Source organism: Schistocerca gregaria, chromosome X (genome assembly GCF_023897955.1).
Source record: "Schistocerca gregaria isolate iqSchGreg1 chromosome X, iqSchGreg1.2, whole genome shotgun sequence".
In the NCBI taxonomy this organism is placed as follows: Eukaryota; Metazoa; Arthropoda; class Insecta; order Orthoptera; family Acrididae; genus Schistocerca; species Schistocerca gregaria.
Genome location: NC_064931.1, coordinates 233,482,762 through 233,495,065, shown reverse-complemented (window position 1 = coordinate 233,495,065; position 12,304 = coordinate 233,482,762). Strand labels below are relative to the sequence as shown.

The window sequence follows — 12,304 nt, the reverse complement described above, 5'->3', positions numbered from 1 at the left end:
TGGCCTAAGAGGCCATGGTTGAACCCTAGAAATTCTACCTTTTGATGTTTAGTTGCCAACTGTGGGCAGCATCTTCTGAACTGAGACAATGACTGGCCGCTAGGCAGTGGAGGTCCCGTTTATATAGAGTGCTTAGAGGGTGCCACCACTCGTCACATGCTGTCAACGGTGAAACTCTCTCTGACTAACATCTACTGTCTATCAAAAGTAACTGATTGTCACATCATTGGTACAAAGTCGACCACCATACCTTATCTAACTTTAGGCCTTCTTCTTTTCTCTTAAAATTATTGTGGTGTTATAGATCTCTATGGCTTATCTTTGCATACGTCCTTAATAATGTGATGTCATAGCAAGCATGTTTGTCTCACTAAATTTAATTTCATGATCACCATCTTCAAAAACATGTTCCACTACAACCGATTTGTCAGTGTGTCCCAGACTACAGATTCTTTTGTGTTCAGTTAGGCAGATATTAACACTTCTTTTTGTTGTTCCAATATAAACCTTCCCACAACTACAGAGAATTTTATACACCCTAGGGGTTGCAAAAGGGTGTCATGCATCTTAATGAAGATGCCAGCACTGAAAGACTAGACATTATAATTTAGCACATTCTCCAATTTGCACAAAAAGCCTTTACCCATCCCACTGGGATTCTTGTTGCATGCTGTTTGCACTAAAATGTGCTCTCTTCTCAGCTGAATCCATATTCACAGCATGAGGTGTAAATGCAGTGAGACGATAGATTTGTTTACACAGCCAAGACTGACAACATGCAACAATTCTGCCTGCTTGCCACCCATCTACTGAGGGCAACCCACTAGGCAAAATGCCTAGTTGGAGCAAGCCTGATACAGAGGTTAAGATAGCATAAAATAGAATGTCTGTATTATGCTGGAACATTTCCATTGGCAGTTTTGATTGAATTTTTTCCTCTATATTCAATACCAAGTGAAATCTATCTTGCACCCCCCTTCGTGCTTCCTTAATGCCACAGTGTAGGGCATTCCTGAACTGCTTGCTGCAATGTGGTGCAATGGGAGAAGGTGAGTGAATGAAGTGCAGAATCTGGCCTTTTAGTGGTGCCTTGTAATCATTCAGACATGCTTAAGCATGAGCCTGCATTGCAGCATCAGATCGATTACAGTTGTTTCATATGCAGGTAAAAGTATCTATTCATATAATTTTAATATATCACAACAATAGATGATAAAATTTACCTGAGCATTATAGAAAAGATTGGAACTAGTAATAACATGGAGGTTAATCTTTTCTGTGTGTTTTACACTATCAATGGTGACTAATTAAAAACAATTTTAAAAAATTTGGAAACAAATTACCAACAATATCTTCTATCACGTAAATAAAATGAAAAAGGGCATAATGAAACAACAACAAAGAATCAGAAATAAAATACATTTAAGAGGGGACACAGACAGAAAACATAAAAGAATAAGAAACACTGTACAGATTAAACTAAATAACTACACCAGTAGAAGTGAAAAGATATTGGAATTGCAATAAAAAGCAATAAAAAGAAGAGAAAATTGAAATTTATCCTCTTTGGTCAGCACAGAACTAAAATAATACTAATAAAAATAAAAAAAGGAAATGTATTGTAAAAAAGATTAAAAATTAGAACAAAATATCCATTATTTTTGTAAACAATATATTATGTCAGTGTGCATGTAAATCTAGAATATTAAACACATTTGCTTGTATTTGCATTGCAGGGATATACACTGCCTGAGCTCTATCAGTGTAGACAGCAGTATACACAGATTTCTGTCATGTACAAATAAAAATGTCAGACTCTGGAAATTTGATCCTTCTGCTTCCGGGAATAATGTCACTCTTCTAAGCACATTCGATGCATTATGGCAAAGTGACGACCTTAATTTTACACTGCCTTTATTTGCTGTTGCAGACAACACCAACAAAGTACAGGTACAAAATATTATAAAATGTTATTTGACTGGTGAACACATCGGGATGGTTATTTGACTGTGTGTGTGTGTGTGTGTGTGTGTGTGTGTGTGTGTGTGTGTGTGTGTGTGTAACCAATGCAATGCATAATTATTTGTTGACACCTGTCTTAAAAATATATTAGTGTGATGTATTTGGTAGAAATATATAAAGATGAGTATGGTGGTGAAACTGTTTGAACAACTGCTGTTCACACTGCTATGCATATCACTTACCCCACTCACAAACAAACCATTGCTCAGCCATCAGAATGCTCACTTGTTGCTTGGTAGCCATTTGTAATGGAACTCCCCACGTCCTGCTACCGTCAGGTGCAAATTCACTCACTTATTTCATTTTTGAATGGGAAGGCTTTAAATCTGTCAAATTTGTTGTTTGATAGAAGTGTTGGAGAGGCAGTGCATGAATGTCAAAATATCTGCTAGTAGTGCAGGACATTAACAGCTGGTTGCACTGAAATTCACGGCCAAAAAAAGAACTGAGAGACTATCGGTTTCCAACTGAAGAGTCACAACGATTGAATAAATCATGCATCAGAATAAGAGGTTCACTGTAACTGAGTTCATCTTTTTGGCTCCTGAGATTCCTTGTAACACTATTCATAAGACATTGACAGAAAAGTTCACTATCAGAAAGTATGCACAAGGTGGGCCCGCAACTGGCTACAGGAGACCTCAATGGCAACACATTTCATCTTCCTGTTAATTTCTTCAATGCAATGCAAAAAATGACAACATTTAGGATTTTATTGTCATGGCTGACAAAGCTTGGGGTATTCCATTCATACCTTCAACCATACAGCAATCATGTGAGCATTGGCATCCTCCTTGCTCAAGCCATGAAAATTCAATCAGTCTGCTGATAAATTCAAAAAAACTGTGTTTTGGGATTTAAAGGGGGTATTTTTGATTGATTTCTTGACTTCTGAGGCATAAGTAAACATTTAAAAAACTGCTTGCTTCCATTGTCACCCATTGAACCGTCATTATTCTGCAACAGTTTTGATGGAACAGTGTTACACAACTCTCACCATAGTCTGGAATTGCCACCCAATGACTACACATTGTTTCCTAAGTAGACTACCACTTGTTTTCTAAATTGAAGGAATGTTCAAGCTGAAGGTTCTTTAGTGGTGATGGTGAAATTAAGTGCGAAGCCCACCATTTCCACAAAAACATGGTGGCACACTGGTACCACATGGGCCTACAAAAACTGCCCCAACATCTACAAAATTTGCCAAGTGAAATGGTTATTATATTGGAAAGTAGAGGAATGGTCAACCTTTATAATGATTATCTGTTGTTAAAGAGAAGATTTCTTCCTATTTACAAAAAGAAGAAAACAAGACCTCATGTTTGGGATCACTCTTATATTTCCAAAAATGAACTGCAGCTTAGATACCACACCCAGGTTGATGATGTGGTCTTTGGCTCCCAAAGCATTCAATATAACTCCATGTTGCTGCCTAATGAGCAAAATATGAGCATATAGAATGTCAGAACAACTTTGTGATTTGATTGGAGAGTTTTTAGCAAACAAAACAAAACATGTCACTTTAGCAGAGAGAAATCTTCAGACACAAAAGTATCTTCAGGTGTGCCCCAAGGGAGTGTTTTGAGGAGCATTACTTTTCCCAATTTGTATAAATGATCTAATTGATAATGTTGAAAGTTATATGAAGCTTCCAACAGATGATGCTCTTATATACAGAGAAGTCACAGTGGTGGAAAATCGTAGCATCGTGCAGTATGGTCTGCAGAGGTTCGACAGCTGGGTCAGGGGTTGGCAGTGGACCCTCAACATCAAAAAATGTAATATATTGCATGTAAATAGACATAAAGACCCATTATTGTATGATTACACAATTGCAGAACAATTGCTGGAAGCAGTGACCTCCATTAAATATGTGGGGTATGTATACAGAGAGATTTAAAGTGGAACGACCACATAAAAATGACCATAGGTAAGGCAGATTCTAGACTGAGATTCATTGGAAAAATCCTCAGGAAGTGTAGTCCACCCACGAAGGGATAACTTACAAATCCCATGGTTGACCAATACTTAAATATTGCTCATCAATTTTGAAGCTGTATCAGACAGGATTGATAGCAGAAACTGAGAAGATCCAGAGAAGGACACAAGCATGTCACAGAGATGCTCATCCAACTCTAGTGGTAGATGCTACAAGAGAGAGATTGTGCTTCACTGTGTGATTTACTGTTAGTTAGTTAGTTACTTTCATGTTCCATGGATTATTTTGCAAGATAATTCATCATGTTGTGGAATGAGTCATTTTACATTCATATTGCAAATTAATTTGTACATCTATTTGTACTCTAAACATCACCATATAATTTTTTTCCTCTCAAAATGAAAACAAGATATACAGCCTGAGTTAGCCATTCCTACCCACCGCCTGTTACACATTACAAACATAGAAATTCTTCTGTGGAATAGAAGGAGTTGTCAAGGAGAAACTTTTTCAGTTTATTTTCAAATTTTACCTTGCTGTCTGTCAGACATTTTATATCACTGGGTAAGTGGTCAAAAGTTTTTGTTGCAGCATTGTGCACCCCTTTCTGTGCTAAAGACAACCTTAATGTTGAGTAATGAATGTCATTTTTCTTCTATTATTGTAATTATGTACCTCAATGTTCCTTTTGAACTGTAGTGGAATATTTACAAAAAAACTTAATGAGGGAGTAAATATACTGTGAAGCTGTAGTCAGAATGCCCAACTCCTTAAAAAGATGTCTGCAAGATGATCGCAGGTGAGCACCACCTATTATCCTTAGAGCACATTTAAGGGCTATGAAGGCCTTCTTTCTTAAAGATGAGTTACTCCAGAACATTATTCCATACGACATTACTGAATGAAAATAAGCAAATACGTCAGCTTACTGATTTCTCTCTCCCCAAAATTTGCTATGATTCTAAATGCAAATGTGGCTGTGGTAAGTTGTTTTAGGAGTCCCAAAACATGTTTTTCCAATTTAAATTCGCATCAGTATGGCCGCATAAGAATTTTGAAGTTTCCACCTTATGTATTACTTCATCACCATCTGCTACACTTATCACTGGTGCAGTATCCCTAGAGGTGCAGAACTGAATGTGATGTGTCTTTGTGAAATTCAGAAGACCAGTCAATGATACTTTGGAGAACTTTGTTTACCATTTCTTCCATTTCTCTATGTATACTGAGAGTTATTACAATACTGGTGTCATCTGCAAAAAGAATTAAATCTGCTTGATGTACATGAGACAGTAGATCATTTACATATATGAGAAACAGTAGTCGACCTAAGATTGAGCCTTGGGGAACCCCATATGTGATTTCTCCCCAGTCAGAATTATGTCTCTGGATTCTGTTGGTTGAATTACTACTAAGTACAACTTTCTGCACATTCTTTTGGTTAGATATGACATGATCCATTGGTTGCCTATATCATCAATCCCATAAAACTTCAATTTATCTAGGAGTATACTGTGATTCACACAGTCAAATGCTTTGGAAAGGTCACAGAAAATGCCTATCAGTGCCATTTTGTTATTTAATTCTTGTAATATCTGCTTCTCAGTAGAGCAACCCTTCTGAAACCCAAACCACGATTTGCTGAGGATATTGTTGTTGCCTAGGTGAGATACTATTCTAAAATACATAACTTCTCAAAAATTTTGGAAAATGATGTCAGCAGTGAAATAGGTCAGTAGTTCCTGGCATATCTCTTATCACCTTCCTTAAAGAGGGCTTTAATAATGCCATATTTTAGTCTCTGTGGAGAAATGCCATGTGTTAGTGATGCACTGCATATTTCAGACAATACTGGACTTACTTATATTGACATTTGATTCTTTATAAGTTTCATCCCAGGTTGTTTCTTGTAAAGTACTCTTAAAAACATGTACCCTGTAGTTGTTAATGATTCTAACAGTCTTCCACTGAGGTGTATCCACACTGTAAGGCACTATGTCATTTAGCCTGACGAACCGTGCAGTCTGATCAGAGAGAGCATTTGTTACTGGGTAAACAGTTATTTTCTTGCTTTGTCCTTCACCAAAGAAAACATTATCAATTAGGGACCTACCGTCTTTTTATCCACCTATGTTAGAAATTCAACTAATGAGAGCAAATTATAGCGTCCAAACAAGATTTCCAGATCATTTTTTCCTATCAGAATCCTGTAGAAAATCTACATTGAAGTTACCACAGACTGTTAACTGCTTGCAGATGTGTGACAAACAGCACAGTAAGAAATTCAGGTTCCTCATAAATAATTCAAAATTTCCCTGTGGGGATCTGTATACTGTTGCAATTAAAAGTGAACTGTTTTTCAGCATTGATTCACAAGTACGCACTTCTGTGTGCTAATCACTACGAAATCTACTTGTGTCAGGGCTTTTGAACTTGTGTTCTGTCTTAATATATGCAACGGCTGCTCCTTTTCCCAGTATTAGTTCTGCATGAGTAAGCTGCTAGACTGTAATCTTTTGTATGTAACTTATCTAACCCTTTGGTTATGTGGTGCTCAGACTGGCACAGGATGTCTATCTTTTCCTCTAAATTTTGCAAGCAGGCAAGAAGCTCTTCTACCTTATTATTCAATCTTCTAATATTTTGGTGGAATGAGCTAACCTTACTTTTCTGTGCATTCTTGTGGGGCTCTTATGTTATAGTGACTTCTTTCAAAACAGGGTGCCTTAAACTTGATTCTAACCTAAAAAAGGTACCCGTCCAACACCAGTAACACAGGGATCATGCATTGTGTGATGGTGGCCCCTCATACAATTCTTGCAAGAAGTTCAGCCAACATATCTTTCCCTCTCCGATTCAGGTGCTGGCGATGTCTAATATAACTCCATCTCCCAGTTGTAGCAACAGGCACTGCACTCGTACTCATATGAGAATTCATTTCAGTCAGCAGTAACCTGCTCAACTCAGAGTTAACACTGCTCACAGCAGTATTAACCCAAGCCTGGTCATGGTGCCCCAGGACCTCCATGAAATTCAGATGTGTGTGTGTAGATGCTACTCCTATTTTATCCTTAGCCGGGCTATTTCCTGCCTCACCTACTATAATAGCCTGATCCTCTTTGCCAAAACTTGTGCACAATTTTCCTATGTTCTCTGTCACCTGGCTGAGGCTAGTACTTAGCTTCACAATACTTGTGACGTGGTACACTGCTCTGAACTTTTCCTATACCACATGGCCTACAGCCCTGTCATGGCTGCTACTTAGCAGCAAGACTCTTTTCATTCTACTCTTTTTTGGTACTGACCTACACTAAGTTTCTTGACTAGAAGCCTGCTGCACCCTACTGTAACCTACAGCAGTATGAGGCTCTTCCCCTCCTACTTCAGGTAACAAGCCAAATTTATTTGATATTGACCACTCACATGTAGAAGAAATTGATGAGCTGTTTTGCCCATTGCTTGTTACCTTTACCCAGTTCCCACAACCTCCACCCCCCCCCTCCCCTCCCCTTCTATCGATCTGGTTCCAATGTCACGTGATCTGATTCAGCCTGAAGGGTACAAATCTTTTCCTCCTCTTCAGCGATTCTCTTGTCTTTTTTGCAGAGCCTACAGTTCCATGGCAGAGCCTCATTGAAATCCCCATTCAGTTCTCCACTACAATCACCCTAGTGAAATTCCATACCACAGTCTACACATACCACTCCCTCTTTGACTATCCTACGGCAACATCCACACTTATCACGCATTGCAAGACAGATTAAGTGCTTACAATTCTGAGAGTGTACGTTACTTGAAGAGTCAATGACTGTTTCTCTTTTATCACTTGGAAAGGCCATGAAGGTAAAATTAGAGCTCACACAGAGGCTTAAACAACAATTGTCCTATCTGCAGACCATTTGTGACTGGCACAGGAAAGTGGATGAGTAACAATGCTACAGAGAGTACTGTTATGGGTGTACTGTAGGGTAGGAGTGAGTGAGTGGTCCTCTGCTGGAGGTTGATGATGGAGTGGGCAAAGAAGGCAACCAATTAGTTGATAGAACACTTTATTGCATGACGTGAGTAGACATGTTTCAGCACTTTCTGAAACAGACAGACTGCAGATGATAGGGGGTGATCCTCAAATCCTTGCACACTTGTGAGTACATGCTCATGCAGGTGTTCCGCGTGGGCAGTAGTGATGGCCTGGCTACCCCAGCAGATGGCCGATGGCAGATGGCAGAGGGCAGCTGATGGCTTCTGGGTAGTGGTGCAGCAGTGAGGTAACATCTGTGTACCCTCATTGGACACTCATGTGGTGGCCATTGATTCACGGCCTGGTGGAGGCGGTGTTGTGGATGTAGGACAACTTACACAGGTTGTGAATCATCAGATAGCTCAGCTGTGATGACACCCTGATGGGCTGGTCCTGATGTTTTAAATCCCCTTTCTGTGTACTGACAATTGCAGAAGGACCCTGTATCAAGGCCACATCAAAATATCTGGAGTGGGTTGATGGTCTGGCATGGCATGACTGTTAGGTCAGTCAGTCGTGCAGCAGGAGCCCATGTGAAGTCCCGCTTGTTGACACACAGAAACACCTAGTATGAAAGTGGTGTCTCTACTGATGCTGCTGAGCTGACAGGATGTTGACCAATTGGCTGCAGCCTGGTTTCATTACTGGGCTGCTGTCCTGGCAGCTGGTGTCTGAGCCATTACATTTCCTCCCTCCATAGATTAATCTGGTCCTCCAAGTTCCTGTTTTGTTGGTATGACTGTAACAGACACACATTAGTGTCTATGAATGTTTCTTCATTGTTCAGATAAGACTATGGCATTTCATTTTTATTTTACTTTAGATACGGTATCTCACCCGTGTGATACTTAAGCACTAAGTTTCTGTGCCCCTCTTTGCTTTTTTCTCGCAACTTATTATTTGTCACTGGTTGAGTCACCTCTTCATTGGTGCTGTCATGACTATTGTGTATCAGCAGGTTGAAGGAAGGTAAGGGTGGGATTTGGGCAACTTTGCATTTGAGATGGTAGCACAAAGTATAAATGGCTCATGTGCTAGTCCCTAGGGTTAAGAGTCATTAATGTTGTTTGGTGCAATGTTTTTTCACATGATGGTGTATATGTTCTATCATCATACGACCATTTTGTGCCACTATCATCTGCTTCAGGGTAGCTCAAAGAGTTGGGTCTGACATGGCATTTAGGAAAGCCAGGAAACCTGGACAGGATTTCAAAAGGTGGACGTGGTAGGTAAATTAACAAGTATCTGGCGTTTAGAGTTGTGATTCTGGTAATGGTGGCAGGTAACTGGAAACTGGGACCTGAAATGTCACATTGAGTACCAGTCATTAGCTGTCACTGACCTTGTAGCTGTTTGTCGCGCGGCTGCTACGGTCGCAGGTTCGAATCCTGACTCGGGCATGGATGTGTGTGATGTCCTTAGGTTAGTTAGGTTTAAGTAGTTCTAAGTTCTAGGGGACTAATGACCTAAGATGTTAAGTCCCATAGTGCTCAGAGCCATTTGAACCATTGTAGCTGTTTGTGTTAGACACTGCTGAAATGTCCTTGGCTGTAGCAGATGGCAATGACTACTATCAGTTTCACTATGAGTGCAGCAAGTGTGGCTCTATCTTCTGGAAAAAAAACTGGTTTCACTTGTAATGACTTCCGTGGGGCATTTGGTCACAGGCTTCTCAGAGTGAAACAGAGTACATTCACATGACTCGGGTACAATATGTATTCGCTTTTTGGGGCAAACTGTTGCACACTTCTGTACTGAGTAGTTCTGCAGAAGTGAGTAGAAGATGAGGTGTTCTATTGGGTGATATCAATAGTATTTCATGTACCTGCAAATGTACAAATTTCCATATGGTTTCTCGGGGTACTGTGTTAGGTCCAGTCTGCACCCTATGGGGAAAGAAAGTTGCCTGTCAGCTTGCTTGTCCCACTCAGGTTTGAGGAGCATCCTCAAATTCAACATCTTTACAGACTAAATTGCCCTATGAAACATCCATAATAAATTATCTTCAACCGTTAAGAAAAACACCAAGGTGCATCAAACATGTAATGACTCATTCTCACTATCAATGAAAGTCACTTCCTGTCTGCTTATCTTCCTCTATACCAACTACATATAAAACAAACATCAATTTAAATTAGACACACTAATGTTCTATTAATAATTTTCTTTATCTGTTACCTATATACCTGATCTGTTATATTCCCCATGAACCTTTCTCACAGAAATAACACAGACATAGACATAACTTAATACCTAATAACCAACAAGCAAATAAAAGCATTCAGCTCGTAAGGCAACCTCATGTTCTTAAGGTGTATGGGTGTGCTGGAACAGTATACCCAAGTCCCTTCTCTCTTCAAAAGGAGCTGCCAGCAATTGAGGCAGTGCTTTCATTTCATCTTAAAATGGTTGAATCCTTCTTATAAGAACAATTGTGTGGTTTGGGTCAGAAGTTGTATTTTAACATTAACTGGAGATGTTTTTTCAAGTACATGATATGGTTCTTGGTACTGTGGAATGGACTTTTTTATTTCTCTTCAGAATGTTTGGATTAGATAGTATAATCCACTTCCATTTTTTGTGTAAGTGTTTTGTTGTCTTTCTAGAGCCTTTGTGTTAATTTTTTCCTCCTGATGACATATCCCTTTGAACAGAAGTCTCCCCTGGAGTAGGTGGACATAATTCAGATGGTGAGGACAGCTTTCAACCAGAAACAACCTAGTATGGCAAAAGACCCATGTTTTCATGGATTTTTTAATTGTACACACTTATGACACACTGCAATACAGTGTCCCAATTATTGTGGCTACTGTTCACTAACTTAACATTTTACTCATTGACCTATGAACTGTCTTTGTTCTACTGTTTGCTTGCAGGTGAAGGGCATCAATTGATAACTTTTTTTAATATGCAATAAACAATTTAGACGTAAAGTGTGTGTCATGATCTGTTATTTTTACTTATGGTGTGCTGAATTTTGATAGCCAACAGTTAACAAAAGCATGAGTCACTTTGTCTGCTTGATGATCTGGTATGACAATCATGACCAAGTAACATGAGAAATGATCAATGATAATTAATGCATATCAGTTTCCTGCTAGTGTTTGTGCAAAAGGGCCTAGCACAGCAAAGCCAATCATTTGAGACGGTTTCTCAGATTTAGGCAATCTTTGCAATGGTATTCACTGACAACTCATATCAGCTGTTTGAGCATAAGGGATGCATTTTTTTATGTAGTACTCAATGTATTGTTTCTTCTGTGGCCACCAGTAATTTTCTGCAACACAGCATTCCATGGCTCATCATCCACTGGTCCTTAGCTAAGAGGGAATCACAAACTTGCCACAATACTTCATCCCAGAAGCAGAGTGGCACAATGATGCAGTGGCTGCATTGTGTTTGCTTGTAAAGCACTCCTTCCTCAGAGCTGAACTGTGTATGTTCCACAGTTAAGGTCAGTGGCCTGAGCAAGATAAACTGACAAGATAAACTGTTTTCAATAGTCTGGCAAAATGAGAATTCCTTTAACTGTTGAAATGTGTTTTTGTTTTTTTAAATATGGGTAAAGGATGTTATGTCATCTGGATAAACTAGGCATTACTGTTGTTTCAGGCCCCATAGAACTCCGTCTAATAAGTGATGGACAGTAGCCATTGAATTTTTCAGACCGAAAGGCATCCAATGATGCTGGAAGTGTCCAAATAGGGCTGAAAATTCTGTCTTAGGCTGGTCTTTTGATGCTGGTTCTAGCTGGTGATAGCCACTGCATAAATCTAAAGTGGTGGAGTAACAGCATTGCCCCAGATTGTCTACTGTCTCTTTGATATTAGGCATGGGGTATGTTCTCTGATTTAGAAATCTGTAATTGCAGGATAACCTGTAAATGTTTTTATCATGTGATAGCTTGTTTCTTCTATTGTTCCATCCTGAAGTTGTTGGTCTGTGAACTCTCCATTACTGGTTTCAAAAGTGGGGACACAGTATGGCTTCTTGTGTACAGGAGGCTCATTCCCTCTGGGAATTCCATGTTGTTTTGGTGGAATAGCTAATAGTGCTCCAGGCAGTTTAAATAATCTTCCATATTGTTTTATATCTTCTACTTATGTACTCTTATCACATCCTTTCTGATGCGACACTTTTTCCATTCAGTTAAATTGATAGACGGTCCTAGCATCTGGTACTCTGGTTTGGTATCTCTTTCTAATTCATCCCCTAAAATGTCTAAGTTACCTAACAGTGGTTCTTTTGACAGCCTCACCTCCTCTGAACCAAAATTATCAACACTGATGCGTACTACTTGACAACATAAAACATTGCACCCAATC

At 39.3% G+C, this 12,304-nt stretch overlaps 1 protein-coding gene across 2 annotated transcripts in view; it reads left to right on the top strand.

Moving 5' to 3' along the window:
• The window catches only part of LOC126297728 (apoptotic protease-activating factor 1), a 257,592-nt gene that overhangs the window by 189,372 nt on the left and 55,916 nt on the right, over nucleotides 1-12,304 (top strand). For both annotated transcript variants that reach the window (XM_049988868.1, XM_049988869.1), the window contains one exon: nucleotides 1,737-1,950. In XM_049988868.1, coding sequence (XP_049844825.1) covers nucleotides 1,737-1,950 — 214 coding nt within the window. The remainder of the gene's footprint in view (nucleotides 1-1,736; nucleotides 1,951-12,304) is intronic.